Genomic DNA, 17,374 nt, shown 5'->3' with positions numbered 1-17,374 from the left:
AATCATGTTTTCAAATTATCTAAAGCTCTCTATGGTTTAAGACAAGCTCCTAGAGCTTGGTATGAGAGACTTAGTTCTTTTCTTGTGAAAAAATGGTTTTCAAAGAGGCACCACTGACACAACTCTGTTTATCAAGAACTCTAATGATTCTTTTATTCTAGTCCAAATATATGTTGATGACATTATTTTTGGATCAGCCAATGAATCCCTTTGTTCTGAATTTGGAAAACTCATGACAAGTGAATTTGACATGAGTATGATGGGTGAACTTAATTTTTTCCTTGGGCTGCAAATTAAACAAACTGAAAAAGGTATTTTCATTCATCAAGAAAAGTATGCCAAGGAATTAGTTAAGAAATTTGGTATGGAAAATGTCAAACCCATGGGAACTCCCATGCATCCTAGTTCTAAACTAGATAAGGGAGAAACTGAGAAAGATGTTGATGAGACTAGGTATAGAGGAATGATTAGCTCTCTAATGTACTTAACTTCCTCTAGACCCGATATTGTGCAAAGTGTTGGATTGTGTTCTAGGTTTCAATCCAAACCTAAAGAGTCACATCTTTCTGCAGTTAAAAGGATCATTAGATATGTTCATGGCACATCCAATTTTGGTCTTTGGTATCCTAAGATTGATGATTTTTCTGTAGTTGGTTATTGTGATGCAGATTTCGCTGGTGATAGAGTTGATCGAAGGAGCACTTCTGGTTTATGTTACTTCCTTGGAAAGTCCTTAAATGTCTGGTCAAGTAAGAAGCAACCAACGGTGGCCTTATCCACTGCAGAAGCTGAGTATATAGCTGCTTCCTCTTGTTGTTCTCAGCTTTTATGGTTAAAAACACAGCTTGTTGATTACAAATTAAATGCTGAAAATATTCCCTTGATGTGTGATAATATGAGTGCCATTAATATTTCTAAAAATCCAGTTTTGCACTCTAGGACCAAACACATTGAAGTGAAATTTCACTCAATAAGAGAACATGTCCAAAAAGGGGGATATTAGTATTCAATTTGTTAAATCAGAGGAGCAATTAGCAGATATTTTTACAAAACCATTAGCTGAGGATAGATTCTGCATGCTTAGGACTTGTCTAGGAATCTTGAGTTATGATTCTTTGTTTAAAAAATGCTGATGTATTTGCTGGAGCTTTTTTTTTTGTCTCATAAACAGGCATGAGACAATTTTGGGCAGGTGATGAACGTTTCCATCAAGTCAACATGTTCTGGGCTTGTTTCAAATAAATCTCAATCTGGGCCAACCTCAATATTCAGATCAAGAGTGGTCCAAATGTGTTTCATTAATTTCATATCATCTCAAGGCCCAAATATGAATGTTACAATCTTGTTTGTTAGTTTTTGATGAATTGTGTGTTTCATAAAAGGCTTTCACTAAATGTTTTGTGGCCCAAAAAGTGTTTCAGGTTAATTTTGTTGTTTTTCAAAATTTTAAAATTAATTTTTTTAATTTTTAAAATCAAATAAAATATTTCTTGAATGAGGTCATGTCTTTTCAAGTCTTTTCAAATGGTGATGCAGTTGCATGATTTTGGAAATTTGCTTTTGGGTACGGTTACCAACACTCCCTCTCTTCCCTCCATTACTCCTTTTTTATCCCTTCGGTTTTCACCACTACCCACATTACTCTCTTTCTTCTTAAATCAAAAACCACCAAATGAGGAAGAAAACCATAGTACACAAGCCTCCTCGAGAAAAGGTGTATAAACTTCCATCCAAACCCTCCACTCGCTCCCAAGACCGCACCTTCACACCTTCACCATCTCCTCCTACCTCTCCTCCTCGCACTGCACCCCTGGCGCGAACCAAGACTACACCAATGTACCCTGCTCCTGCCAAGCCGATGCCACCACCTAAGACGACGCCCTCCAAACCGAGCTCTTCGAAACCTGGCTCATCCAAAGGGAAGCGTCCTGCTATTGCAGAACCTGTTCCTGAGACAGCAAAACCTAAGTCAAGGTCTGTCCCTGTTCGATCACAAAGAGGTAACCCTCATCGCCCTCTCACATCTGTTAGAGAACCAGACATTGATCCTTTTGCTCACAAATCACACTACATGACATCTCACTCAGACTTTAACCCCCATCGTTTCAAATCTGCCATGAACCATGATTTTTATGAGGGAGTCGTTCAGTATCGTACTCTATGCCCATCTTTTCTGGCTGATTTACCTGATTTGAAAAAGAAAGGTTTTTCTTTTGTTGAAAATTTGGAATTTTTAGACTGGAATCACCTTTTCAAAATCAAAAAACCTATATATCCTCAGTTGGTCAAAGAATTTTATGCAAACATGACTTACCATGAAGGAAGTGTACATTCGTATGTTAAGGGCAGAGACATTATCTTGAATAATGAAACTATCAGTGACTCCTTGAAGTACACTGATGTTGGGCCGTGTGCTTATACCTCTATGAAATGGGATGAAGGTGTTGGTATTTCTTACCATGATGCTTTGGCTCACATTTGTGAACATATTTCCCTAATTGATGGCATCACACCCACTCACAAAGCCCTGGGATATGAACGTGCTCAGTTGCACCGAATTGTTAATCACATCTTGATTCCTCAAAGTGGTTCATATCAAAGGGTCTCTTACACTGACACACTTGTTTTGTATGCCCTAATCACTAAAACAGAAATCTCTTTTGCCTACTTGATGGCTAGATACATGTTTGATTCTGTTAGAAGTATAAAAGATAAAGCACTACCTTATGGCATGTTTTTAACTTGCATATTTGAGAATTTTGGTGTTGACCTGTCAAATGAGGATTATAAAAACAGACATTCATACCTAAAAGGGGGTGGTTCAGTGAAACAGAAAAAAGGACCAACTCGATCTGAGAGAGTGGTTCTAGATGATGATGATGAAGAGTTCATTCCAGATGATTCTACTGCTCCTTCCACTGAGGGTACTTCCATCTCCACTGGGAAGAAATCCACTCTGCTGAATGTGGTCAGGGATGTTGCTCAAGAGTTTGTCTCCCAATCGAATCACTTGATTGAATTGAGCAAAGAGAAAAGGAAGCTGGCTAGCAAGCATGAGAACTTTCTAAAGAAATCAAGGGATAGGGTGGCTGTACTGATGACTTTCATTGACAACCTTCAAAATGATGAAGACATTGCCACGGATGTTGAAGAAGAAGCTGCTTCGGAGGGGAATGGTTCTGATGCCTAGGATTTGTCTCATAAAAACTACTGCTGCTGCTCTCTTTTTGTCTCATGAATTCTGTTTCTTTAGCTACTTTTGAACTGTTTCATTTTGGATGACTGTAATAACTTTGAATACTAATGCACTTATGGTAGTTTAGTTAGTGTTTTGGACTGTGCACTAACCTTTCTTGTAGGGTTTATAGTGATGTTTTTGTTGTTCTTGCTTATTATCAACCCTTGATGACAAAAGGGGGAGTAATAGGAGAAATAGCAATAGCTGGCATGCTATTCTGACTAAAGTTGCCTTTGATTACTGTTTTTTGTGGACTTTGTTTGACTGCAGCAGATTTTAATAAGCTTGATTTTCAAATGTTTGCAATTATTGTGAACTGTTGTGAAAGAGGTTGGAAACTTGCTTTATGATATGTTGCTATCTGACTCTGACCCTGATGTATTAAAGCTCTATTTTGGCCATTTAAACTATCACTGTTTGCTATACTTTTGGTTGGTACATAGCATATGTTTAGTTCCATATAAGCATATGTAAACAGGAAAGAAGAGAAGAGCATAAATCCAGGGGGAGCAATTTTTGAAAAGGAAAGGGGGAGCAACATAAAAGCAAATGACAAAAATCAAAGGGAGTTTCTAAACCTTACTCAAACTCATTTCTTTTGCTTATTGCTTAAATCATGTTTGTCATCAAGGAGGAGATTGTTGAGTTAAGAAATTAACTAAATTAATTAGTTATGACAAATATTATTTTTGGGCAAATAAATAATTAGTGTTGATTAATTATAATTGCATATTACTAATTATTTATAAAACTACTGCAGGTCAAAATCTGATTCACAGCCCAAATGGAATGAAAAATAAAACAAGGCTAATGGATTAAATAAATAAATGAAGCCCATGAGGAAACAAGGCTGAAAAATCAGAATGGGCAAAAAGATTGGATACCCGATCCAAGCCCGAATTGATTTCAATTCCCTCCATCTTGCTCCAACCAAAGCAACGTTCCTCTCCTCTCTAATCAAATCACATCAAGACTTCAGAAAAGTAAGAAAGAGAAAGAGAGAAAAAGCTTCCTCCATAAGCCAGAAACCAAAGAAGCAAGAAAGAGAAAATCTAAGCTTGAAGCATAGAAGCTAAAGCAGAAAATCTAATCCAAATCAAGCTTAGGTTAAAGGTAATCCATCTCATCTTGCATGCATCAGATCTTCATCCCTTCTTTCCAACTCTCTGCACAATCCGAAAATGGCATTCAAGGGAAAGTTGATCTCTGTTCTTCACTGCTACAAATCCACGGTCACAAGAGATTCTTGGGGACCAAGTTGCATTTCTATGGCTAAGATCAAGTTGACCATAAGAAGATTTCTATTGTTACTGCTTTGTGGCTTTCGGTCAAGATGAGGAAGTCAGAGGAAAAGTTTCTTCTCTGAGGATTAAGGTGAAAAAGTGAATCTGTGAGTTGGTGAAGCTCAAAGCTCAAGGTGTTGACCTTGGAAGAAGAACTCAGCCACATGCAAGGAGATAAAAGAAGCTTGTTGTTCATTCAGAAAGCAAGAAGAGAAAACCAGAGTTTGAGAGTTGTGTTCTGTGAAGTACTCACTGTGAAGTTCCTCTACTTGGATAATGCTTTCTATCAAAGAAGCATTCGGCCAATACTGAAGAACTAAATTAGTGGTTTGCAAAGCTGGTTTTTCACATAGCAAAGAGGCTGTTGATGAAGTCAATCTCCTTCATGTTTTACAGATTGTAATTTACTTTTCAATGTTTATCTTTCTGTAATTTCTTGATAGAAAAGGCATATTGAGAGAACTCAAGTAAAAAGCCATGAGTGGAAAAAGGCTGAGTGATACACTTGAGAGAAAAGCCTAGAGTTATTTTCTGATTTCTTTAGGTGTGTTTATGTCTTGTATCTTGTACCTGTGAGGTATTCCTTTCTTAGTTGGGTTAGCACTAAGAGTGAATAGTTAGGTATTAGCATAGCCAATGTCAAGTTAGGTTAGAACTTGAGTGTGAAAGGATTGGGTCAATCCTGTGTTATTGGTGTATGTAATACTGTTAACTATAGTGAAATTCTTCCATAGTTGTGGAGGAGACTGGATGTAGGTTGCATAGCACAAGGCAACCGAACCAGGATACATGCTGGTGTTAGTTTTTCTCTTCTATGCTGTGTTTTGTTTTCTGATATTCATGAGACAAAAATAAATTGTCTCATAAATTTCCGCTGCTGAGTTCAAACAGAATCAGAATTGCAATCTGTTTTAAAAGGGTAACAACAGCAACTAAAAGGAAGGCATAGATTCAACCCCCTTCTCTAAGCCTACCACAACCTTCAATCACATCTTGTCAATCTGATTATATTGCGTAGGTCAAAAGCAAAGGAAATGAAGGAAGGCCAATTGATTTTGATGCTGGATTGGATCTGCTCGTTAATTTGGATTCAGCCAGCAAAGAAAATGTGTCTAAAGACATGCTGGTTCAAAACTTTTATGATCAACCAAGTACCATAGAAAGGTCTAAGCATTATGAAGAAAATCCAATGCTACTAAGAAGACAACTCCTGGTTCATCCTGACATTAATAATTGGACCGTTGAAGAACCAAATCCGGAAAGAAAAAAGGAACAAATGGGTCTTGACAAACCTAAAGTTGAAGACAAGTGAGATGATCCTCTTGCTGAACTTGAGAGCATCTTGTTGGGAACACAGAAGTCGTTGCCGAAACCAGCCTGTTCTGCAAGCGATGTTGTCATAAGGGAAGCTCTGCATAATCTTGAATGCATACTTGAAAACATTCTTGGTGACATTGAACTACAACATAAGTTACAAATTTCTTTACAGTGCATAGAACAGGCATCAGATGGAAAAGCATGTCAGCTTCTGTTGAGGATCTGATCAAAAGTTTTGCATCGACCCAAAAAGTAGTTGAAGACAACACTAGCCGCTTGGAACAAAAAGAAAAACTTGTGCACAAAATGTTAGATGCTAGGAAACAACAAGAATTACTGAAAGAAAGAATGAAACAATACAAGTTTCAAGCAGAAAGTGTTGACAGAGAGGTTTAAGATCTTGACGAACATATTCGCCTTCTTGTTGAACAAAGAAAAATCATCCAAATGAAACGGACCAAGTAGAATAAGGACTTGGAAGAATGTGATGGCAAAAGGAGGAAACTAACAGACGAGGCTAAGAATTGCATAGCTGAAAGCAAGGAGCTAACGTTGACAATTAACAATTCTGAAGTCTCATATGCATCTGCAATATCCAAGCTGGAGAAGTTGAATGAGAAATGGGAAGGTTTTCGAACATCTTTTTCACTATAGAAGTTAAAACCTCATCGTAATGTAATGTTGTAGTACAAGTTTTAACAAGCTGTTTTAATTTTCTTAATTTTTCTCTCAAATCTAGTAACTAGTTAAACCATCGTATACATTTTCTCTGTCGATTACAGTTTATATTTGAAAACAGAATATAGCTTTCTACCTTTTATGGACAAAAGATGCTTGTAACTGCACGGTTTGCTAATGATCAATGTTATAATATACTTTTTTGTGTTTTGATTTGTTTTAACTTATCCTACAGAAACACATAAGGTTGAGTGTCACACAAAATGTAAGGGCCCTTGATTGTATACCATATACAAACACACATAAAGCTGAGTGACATAATATAAGAAACAATAATTGAAGCTGATTGCAATTCTCCAAGGACAGTTTCTAGCTGAAGTATTTTTATGTTAGCTAGTAATGTCATTATACAGCTCCCATTAAGCCTTTGGTTCATGTAATTCTGATAAGAGGCTGATATTGTCAGGGAGCTCAATCAATTTACTACAATCCTTAAAATGCAATATTTGTAGCGATACTAAGCCATTAAACAGGACATATAGCTGGTCTTTCTGAAATTCCACTTCACCGTGAAAAAGATTAAGATATTTTAGGGATTTCAAGCCAGGCAACTCATTTGGAAGATGCTCAAGTCTTAAGGGGCTTAAGATTGTTTAGAATCCTAATGGATGTGTGCAATGTTTCAATTGCTGTCCTGCTTAGATATTAACTATTAAGTGCTTCTCCCTTTTAACCTGAATGAGAGCTTTGCAGTTGTCCAGTATCACAGTAAGAGCAGATAGAACTGATTCATGAAGATGACACAACTTCTCTAAACCAGAGAGATTCACCCACCTAAAGTCTTGATGCATTAGACATATCTGGAAGGTTCATTAACTTTCTACATTCACTCAGATCAATCATTTCTAGATTGTTAAGATCCTGCAACAAGTTGAAAGGAAACATCACAGCTGAAAATCTTTTAATAAAATTTTGATTGATCTCGGAAAGTAAATATATATACAGATACATATACCTTTTTCCCTGCCAAAGCTCTTCCACATTGCCGTGGCACCTGTGAATATCAACAAGAAACTCAACACACAATCCTAGCGGAAGAGACTTACAAGGGTATCCTTCCCACTGAAGGTACCTTAATTCTTTACGAAACTGTGTAAGGCCTTCAGATAGGTACTCACCACAGGAACTACCTTTGGCGAAATAGAATTTTAGAAATCTTATCCTATTCATCTTTTTAATATATCGAACTAAACTGTAAATCTTCTATCTGAGATATGTCCAAAAGTATGCCTTCCACTGTGTTAGTTCCCTGTTAAAACAATAATAAAAGAAACTAATATCAAATTAAATACTTCTATCTGAAAGCATATGCCTGAAAATAAATTAGTAAAATTGTTCTCCTTACTGTGTTGTTTTAAAGTACTAAGTACTTAACACGAATGTCTTTGACATCCCTCAATCTGCTACAGCCTCCAAGATCCAGTTCAGCTTCTTGGTGCATGCACTATCGCCAAAGCCATTTCTTGTAACAAGTCATGCATTTGTATTCTCTTGTCATAAGATGTAGTACATATTAAAGTTTTATGTTTAAGTTCGACCAGTCCATTGTTTGGTTCGAATCAATTGCAAGCATGTAGTATCTTCTTGACACGGTCTTCTACTTTTGTGGCAAAGTATCTTTGGCTGCAGACAATCTAATACCTTAACACCTCTTGAATTTCTACATTAGGGGAGTTTTCAAGTTTTCTCATAGTGCTTTCCCAAAAATCTTTATCCAGTGATCTCGAAGAGGATAAATATGAACCCAGTGCATTTAGAGCAAATGGAATACCTCCTGCATATTCTACTGCTCGTTTTGAGAGTTCCTCATATCCCTCTTTGGGATGGATTTCCCTAAAGGCTCTAAGGCTAAAAAGCTTTAGAGATTCTTCAGGGCTCAATGCCTTGACCTCGTATATCTCATCTACTTTGTTAGTAAGCAAACACCTATTTCTTGTTGTAATGATGACTCTGCTATCTTCTGGTAGGTCATCAAGAACTTTAGACTCTTCACACAAGTACTCTAATTGCTCAAGAGTATCCACACCATCAAGCACAATGAGAGCTTTTTTCAGGCTTCTTGTTGTGAGTTTAGTTCCTACAACCTTACCTATAGGATTAATTTGCTTTAGTTGCTCCAAGAGCTTTCCACGTAAATATGCCAATTCGCCATATTTTGATTCTTCTGTTATATTTTCCAAGAAGCAAACACTATCATAGTGGGGAGTGAGGATGGTAACAACTTTAGCAATTGTCGTCTTTCCTATTCCCCCAATACCCCAAATTCCAATTCTTTGAGCATTTTTGAGTAATAACTCAACGTGTTTACGAGTTTCTTCGATTCCAACAAGCCTTTTTGTGGTATTGGAATATCCAAATTCCAATAGCTTTTGCAAAACATCTTTGACAATGTCCTTGATGAGTAGAGATTCGTCCCTAGCATAAATATATAAAATACACATAACAAAAGGAATTTTTACATAAAGAGTTTTATCAATCGGAATACTTAAGGAATATATTAATTAGTATATAGTCCATTTTCTATTTTTTTGAGTTTGATATATCATTCTTGACCACAAAGTTTTAGAATCAATGTATAAAAATTTAAAAATTGAATCTGAATACAATAATAAGTAGGATAACTATATAATAGGATTTTGGATTTCTTGTTTATCACTTAAGTTTAAAGAGAAATTAACTAAAATGTCATGAAAATCATGAGGTATGTAAGTCGTTGGATAAGTCATGTTATTTCATTGGATTATTGTTTCAATAATAGTAATTAGTAAATATCTTAAAATATTGAGAGTAAAATTACATCAATAAATTTAAAACTTTTTTTGGGGGTATAAAATTTCTAAAATGTAATCAAATATTGGCTTAGTTGGCTCCTTCTTTAATGGGGAAGATTTTTCTAGGACCTTGAGGCTTTACAGAGTCTTAAGAGAATGCAAGGACTTTCTTGACAACATTTCATTCACATTTTAGTCCCTTTAATTAATCATTTTTATACAAAATATCAGTTTAAAAGTTAAATTGGGATTAAAAATCCTACATTCTCATTAATAACCACAACCTGAGCTCCATTTAAGGATTTGTTTGCCAATAAATTACTCCATACACAAAGCGTGGGATTCCAACCCAACACACTTGCTCAAGTGGACAAATGCTAAACCAACCCCAAGTTAGTTACAGTCAACAGTCAAGTCAGCTAATTACGCACTAATCCAGCTAATTAATTAACAAATAATACATAGATAGAAGGAAGACAACTAACCTACTTTGTGAGTCGAATCCAGATAGATCTGTGGCTTCAGCCAGAGCAGCCCTCCACCTACGCTCTTCGGATTCATCGTTCCGGTTCCGGAGATTCCGTTCCTGTTCAGAAAAAGCTTCCTGATAAGTCTCTCTCTGATAGCGTACCTGTGATGGATCTGTATTGTAGAACACAGGAATAACAAGCAGCCCTAGATGTTTTCTGCACTCCATTATTTTCACCAGTTCTTTCAAGCACCATGTTGAGGAAGCGTAGTGTCTAGAAAAGACGACCACCGATATGTATGAGTTTTCGATTGCTTTACAAAGTGAATCCCAAATGCCATCTCCTCTTTCAAGTTGATAATCTATGAATGTTTCGATTCCCTTGTTGGTAAGAGCCTTATGAAGATGGCTGGTGAAGCCGGTGCGGATGTCCTCCCCTCGGAAGCTAATAAATACATCGTACCTTTTGGGGGAGACCAGAGATGAGCATGCAACAGAGTGAGCCATATTATGAGAACACCGTTGGATGGTTGTACCGTGTAGAGGAAAAGGGATAATAATGGCAATGGCTATGCTAAACAAACAAACAAAAAGATACAAAGAATATACGCTCCAATATTGACTTATAGGTCAACCCGATTAATGGGATTTTTTAAGGGTAAAACCAGTAAAGAAACCAAGCACACACCAATATTACGTGAAAATCTCAAAAGCAAAAAACATTACATGTAAATCTTTTTTACCAGTTTAATCGAATTTATTATATTCAATTTAGGGTTTGTCAATATAATTCGATTTAGTAGGTTTATAGTAAAATTGAGGTAGTTTTAATTTAGTAGGATTTAAACGTTAGTTTGACAAGTATATGATAAATTGAATTTATGAACTTCGAATTGCACTCATAATAAATATAATAAATCGAAACAACATACCTACTAAATCGAATATAATAACTTCGATTTACAATTCCATTGAAGAGCATAGGTAAATCGATATCAATAGATTCAATTTATTAACATCAGGCATATATATGGAATTTAGACTCAATTGGTTCGAATTACAAATCACAAAATGAACCTAAATAAAAATTTTGTCAATAACCCGCCAAAATTCAAATCTAACTACATAGAGGACGATCCAAACTGTGATCCAAACTGTATCTATTAGTTGATAAAGTTGCACATATTGTTAGTGTCATTCATAAAAAAGTTAGTAAATGAAATTTTTTTTTGTCAATATAGGTTAGTAATGCTAGTAATGTTAACATGCTTCCTCTAGTAGCTATATATATTAGGAATTAGAAAATTAGAAAATTAGTTAGGAATTAGAAAATTAATTTTTTTCAATATAAAAGATGGTTAGAAGTAGTGATTTAGTAGTTGGTTAGATTTTAAAAATTTGAAATGGTACTTAAAAATATTAGTTAGAGTAGTAAATGTAAACTCTGTTAGATTTTTTAGGTTATTAATTTTATATTTAGCGAGGAGTAATTTAGGATTAGAATTCACTTTAACTTAATAGTGCCGTTATCATGGTAATTGAGGATTGCAATATATTTTTTACGTTAAAGTTATTTTTATTAGAGTACTCCCGTGTTAAACTCATTTAGTTTTAGCATTTTGTCTTTTATTTGAAAATATAAGATTATATGTTTGGGTTTAGGTTTTTTTTCCAATTAGGTGATGCATTATTTACCATGTTATTATGGTTCTTATAAATAATTTTTTATGGGTCTTATAAACAATTTTTTATAAGTTAGGTCATGCATTATTTAGCATTTTTTCAATTTTTTTAATTAAACATTGTTTTGTTATGGTTCTTATAAATAATTTTTTATCGTTATGCAGCATCAACGCTGTATCATCAGCATGAAAAGGTAACACGGTATGTTCCTAGATGACAGGATCATGCCCTACTTGCAAATGGCCGGTTTATATCATTTTGCGAGGCTGAACGAGACCTGATTTTAGGTTGTATGAGCCATTGATGAATGCATTCATAGAGAGATGGCGTCCGGAGATGCATACTTTTCCCATGCCACTCGGGGAGTGCATAATTACGCTGCAGGATTTAGCGTACCAGTTAGGTCTCCCGATCGATGGTCAGTACGTCAACGGATGCCTCACAAACTTTGAGAGATACATTGACGGTGGCCGCCCAGCATGGGAATGGTTCGAGGAGCTATTGGGTATTTTACCTCATGCTAACTGCATCGTCATGGTTATACCGGTGCATGTGTCATGTGGCCAACAGGAACGTGAAAAAGTTAGCCGGTCTATTACAGCTCCTTCAGTCATGGATCTTCTGGAGGTTTTCTGGTTTCTGGCCTGAGGGATTTGATGTCTCTCATTGGCCATTGGCGTCGAAGTACTTGCTTTTGGGTTATACTGTTTCCGTTGTTGATAAAATGTCTTAGGTCGTAGATGGTCAGGTTATCAGCCAACTTTGAGCGAGAAGGGGCCTTGATTCGCGCATTATAGGCTTAGGATAGATGTATTTTAGGGCGGGAATGTGAGTATTTAGGGTTTGAATATATTCATCGTTAATGTTATCTTGGAAATTTTTACTGTTTATGGTGTAACGATAACTATTTCTGTTCACAGTCCACGTGGATGCCATATTGCTTGCCTGATGCCATTCAGGTGGTATACCCCGAGATACTGGAGCCACGACATATGACATTATGGAGGGCTGTGACAACATTGATCTATTTTGTTGTTATAAAGTGGCATTAGGTGGATCAGGTGCTACCGCAGCTTGGTGGAGTACAGCACCGATCCCGTGCCACATTCGATATCAATTTCTTGATATTAAAGAATGACAAAGGTGGAGATCAGTGGTTTTCCACTACGTTACAGAGTTGGCACATTCATTGGACCAACAAGGCCCAACATGTGTTACGGTTTGACGTTGTTCCAAATCCAAGACCTTCACATGCGTACTTGGAGTGGTGGCATGAGCATGACAGGAGATTCTTGTTGCTTGAGCTCTTTCTCGGTGACCCCAGGGCAGTTGTGATACCAGCTGAGGTGATGCAGAGAGGTCCAGGGCAGGTTCCTGATATGGACCAGGTGCCTGATGTCCTAGACAGATGTCGTGTTGAGCGAAGATGTTGTGTTAGGACACGTTCGAGTCAGCGTGAGTGGAGGTGGCATGACAATGTGATTGGTGCATTAGAGGTCAGGGGTCGAGGCCGTAGAGGAGGTAAGGGTCTTGGCCGACAAGGTGGGAGGGGTGGTGGTGGTGGTCGAGGTAGAGCTCCATGTGGAGGGAGGGGCAGAGATGACGATGATGATGATAGTTACGACGGTGGTGATGGTGAGGATGATGGTGGAGATAATCCTAGAGATGATGACGGCTACGCCGGTGGTAATGGATTTGATAGAGGATGACACGATGGTGGAGATGATGGTGGAGTTGGTGGTAGTGGTGGAGTAGGTGGCGGAGGATGATGGTGGAGTTGATGGTGGTATCGGTAGTGGTAGGTTTGGAGGGGGTGGCGGAGGCAATGACGGATCCAGAAAATTTTATCGGTGGGAGCAAAAAAATATATATAGTATAAAATATGATTACTCTTCAAATTATTTTAACTAAAAATTAAAACAATAAAATAATAATTTAAAATAATAAATAATAAATCAATTGCCATAATCATCAAACCAATTAGGATTAAATCTTCGAAAAGAAAAACCACAAACAGTTTGCGAAAAATCATGAATCCTTAGTTGACAAGGATCTTTTTGTAAATATGCACATCTAACTTTGTCTCTGTCATTCGAATGATAATTTGAAATCTTTGGTCGTTGTCCTGGATCTGGTACGAGACTCTCTATTTCAAATTCTAAAAACCTCCTTTTGTTAGAAGAGGTCGATGAATTGTTTTGAGATTCAATCTCCAATGACAAAGTTCTTTTGAAATATTTCTCCATTACTAATAGAATAAAATTATAAATCTAAGTTCATTAATTAATAAAATTAATTCACAGTTCTACACAAATTGAAAAGTTCTATGAAGTTATAAATACAAATTGATAGGCATGTGCCATTTAAATTAATTTCCAACAGGCATAATTTTCAACCAGCAACAACAACTAATAATATCCCAAATTCCTAATTCAAAATAACTCAATACACAAAAACAATTAACAAACAAATTAATGAAACTAAATTAGCAATTACATCATCAGAACATATTCAATCACAATTACCAAACTAACTATATGAATTATCAAACAATGAAGCAAATAAGCAATGAACTAAATGAAGTAACTAACTAACTAAGCAACTAAGCAACTAAGCAAGCAGAAATCGATTTTGGTGAATCATGAATGTACCAAGAGTCCAAGACTGAACTGCTGAACTCCAGGAGGCAGAAGTGCAAAACCCAGTAACGCTAATAAAATGAACTTGAACTACTGAAGATTGAACACTGAATAAGGCAGAACCAGACGCTGATCTACCAAAGGAAGGAGCACAGAAGAGGAACGCAGCGGCAGAACCAGTGACACAGAAGAGAAACCAGTTATGCAAAAGAAGGCGGAACCACCAGACGCGGTGCGGCGCGATACAAGGAGAAACCGACGAAGCCACGTGGGAGAATCGCGGCAAAACAAGAAGAAACCAAGTTGGAGCCCCGGGAGAGAAATGCTGAACAGGGCAGGGCAGCAACGTCAGTGGCAGTGAGCTAGTGACACTGCCACATTGGCGGTGGCAGAAACACAGAGTGGCAGGATAGCGGTAGACGGCAGTAACTCTGGACTCTGGAGCCTAAAGGTGGAGGCTGGAGCAGATGAAGAAAATTGGAAAAGGGGAGAAGAAAAAGAGTTAGGGATTTGGGGTAGGGTGCAGATAAAATTAATTATATAGTGGGGGTAATTATGGTATTTCACTAAGAATTAATCACTATTTTTTCAAATTTCACTGGGGGTAGTTGCCCATACTACCTTGTGAATGCATCCGTCCCTGGGCAGAGGCATTGATGACAGATATGATGGAGGGATGGGCGGGGGGTTTAGGAGGAGGTGTGAGCAGTTCCGATGGTGCAGGAGATATTAGTAGAGACTGTTATGGTTTGGGTTCACAGGCTGGTTGAGGGTTTGGTGATTATTTTGTTAGGGTTCCTAGCAGTGACGAGTGGTGCACAAGAGCTAAACATACATTAGCCCAGGTCAGATGCTATCAGACATGCCTGGCAATGAGGGCCTTGACGCGGAGTTCGGAGGGTCACGCTTCCTTGAGGAGATTAACGTGATCATGTAGGACGATGATTTGGCACAACGCATATCTGAGGTAGGTGGACCGCAGGCACACCTAGATGTGGATCTAAATGAGCCTCCTATTGAACCTGTGGATGGCACGTTTGCATTGGGTGGGACACCCCCTCGGCATTCGCTACACATACTTGAGCACATCCCAGTCCATCAATGTTACAGGAGCACATACCAGATGAGATGGAGCATCATGGTGACCGAGATGAGGATGAGGTCCCTCTGGCCTAGAGAGCACAGCGTATCAGGCGCCACCACTGCCGCTTCACAGGATCGCATCTACTTTGTTTAGGTGTATGAATTGTCAATTTCTTGTTGTGTTCTTATGTTCGTTTTTGCATATGTATGCATATTTATCTACATATTAGTTATATCCTGCTTGTCACCTACTGTATTTAGCAAGCGCATGTATGTTACATCTGATTAAAAGCACATGTTATATTACCCTTTCATGATGTATTAAGCAGCAGTGTCATAACATGAGTGAATAATACGCAAAATACCCGAAAACCAAATCATGTTATTCAACTAACTGTTACATGGGAATACAAAACACAATACACATTACATTGGACACACTATTAAAGGAAACTAAAGGTAGACACACCCGATCAAGTCTTACACTAAATAAACACAACCTGAGACGTTACCAGCAGAAATGGAACCCATGTTGACTCCTCTTTATGGACACATCCTATGTATGTGGCCAGTCCGTCTGCATAGCCCACATCTCTTAGGTCTATTTGGGTTAGCCTTGTCCATTGTACTCTGGATTCTAGTAGTCCTAGGACGCCCTTCAGACGCATGTCTCTTGCTTGGATCTGGTATGACTATCGGACCATCATACGGTGGTCAAAACCCCTCAAAGATTGGAGGCGTGAAGCCCATCTGATAGACATCGAACACTGATCTCATCTGATACACCTCATGGACATAGGTGACCCAACTCAGACGTGAGTATGCACAGTATGCTAAGGCATGGCGACATGGATAATGAAGTACTTGGAAATATCCGCAATCACAGGTCTGATCCCTGAGGGACATTTTGTAAGATCCAAGTGAGAAGCTACCAGTTGGAGTCGTCTTAGCCATAGTGAACTCAGAATTATCCCTGGCATACAAAGTCACCGTAAAACACCTTGAGGCCTTTAGATTAGCCTCTATTGCCTTCATCAGATGCTGACTAAACTGTTGCTCGGTTCCTAACTATGCATCTGCCTCTCTTCTCTTGTGAATAAATAGCTCAGCCAATCTCCCACAGGTGGACTTAACCAATGAACAAACTGGAATGTTTCTGACACCTTTAGTATCGAGTTTACACATTCGGAGATGTTGGTAGTTATATGCCCAAATCTCCGACCTTCATCTCGATGCTAAGTCCACTACGTATACTCAATTCTGTTAACCCAATCACACATTGCGGTGTCTTCAGACTGGAAAATGTCAAACCAATAGTCAAACTCGACCTCAGTCTTGGCTTATGCAAAAGGAATGCTATTGGATTTACCGTCCTGAGAAATCACAACGATCAGTGTACCCCTCGTATTTTCCATACAATTGGGTCCCATCAACACTAATCAATGGCTTACAATGCCGGAAGGCTTCAATACATGGTGAAAATGTCCAAAAAAGCCGATGGAAATAAGCAGATGACTCATCGACTTACCCACCAACTCGCACAGGACTTGTCCTCAACACTGTAACACTACCTGGCATCGTGATTTGCACACCAGTACCCATCGCGATAACTCATTATATGAATAATCCCAATTTCCATAAACCTGTGCAACGACCTTCTACTTAGCCAACCAAACCCTCCTGTAAGTCGGTCTAAAACTGAAATTTGCCTTTGTCGTATTCTGCAATATCTTGATCGACATGACACCATCAACTCTAATCATAGGCAGTATGAAAGCCGATATAACATGGTAATCAAGCATCCTGTGATCACTAGATATCGAGGTGGCTGGACAAGTATGAGATCTATTGTATCGTTTTACCTTTCAAATATTCATGCGTTGGCGAAGACTGATCTGAATCAACCATGTGCAACCATTGCCAAAATCCTTACAATTTTCATGGTACTTGTGATTATCAGATTCCAATACTTTGTAATCAATCACAAAGCGGATGCTATAAGTCTTCACGCTTAACACGGCCTCCTCTTTACCCTGAAACTGCTGCCCAACTTGGAACTCAGCTGGAGCTCTTGTATGCTGTGGATCTCTGGCCCCAAATCTAGAAGGTACTCCTGGTAACCCCTGCTATATCATGGCATCCAAGTCCAAAGT

General features: G+C 38.0%; 1 protein-coding gene across 4 annotated transcripts; it reads right to left on the bottom strand.

Moving 5' to 3' along the window:
- Positions 1-6,807: 6,807 nt before the first annotated feature.
- LOC112779006 (disease resistance protein Roq1) lies at positions 6,808-10,428 on the bottom strand. 4 transcript variants are annotated; one of them, XM_025823270.3, is made up of 5 exons: positions 9,833-10,408; positions 7,922-8,991; positions 7,695-7,825; positions 7,532-7,570; positions 6,808-7,437 (listed from the first exon to the last, which is right to left on the bottom strand). In XM_025823270.3, the coding sequence occupies exons 1-2, from the start codon at positions 10,321-10,323 to the stop codon at positions 8,211-8,213; spliced, it is 1,272 nt and encodes a 423-aa protein (XP_025679055.1). In that variant the 5' UTR covers positions 10,324-10,408; the 3' UTR covers positions 6,808-7,437; positions 7,532-7,570; positions 7,695-7,825; positions 7,922-8,210. The 4 variants fall into 4 exon arrangements, with proteins under 4 accessions (XP_025679055.1, XP_025679053.1, XP_025679054.1 ...); XM_025823268.3 differs by having other exon boundaries at positions 7,532-7,825; positions 9,833-10,418; XM_025823269.3 differs by having other exon boundaries at positions 6,808-7,570.
- Between the last annotated feature and the right edge of the window lie 6,946 nt (positions 10,429-17,374).

Source organism: Arachis hypogaea, chromosome 19 (genome assembly GCF_003086295.3).
Source record: "Arachis hypogaea cultivar Tifrunner chromosome 19, arahy.Tifrunner.gnm2.J5K5, whole genome shotgun sequence".
Classification (NCBI taxonomy): Eukaryota; Viridiplantae; Streptophyta; class Magnoliopsida; order Fabales; family Fabaceae; genus Arachis; species Arachis hypogaea.
Note: the sequence above shows the minus strand (reverse complement) of the source record. Positions and strands in the feature narration are given on the sequence as shown.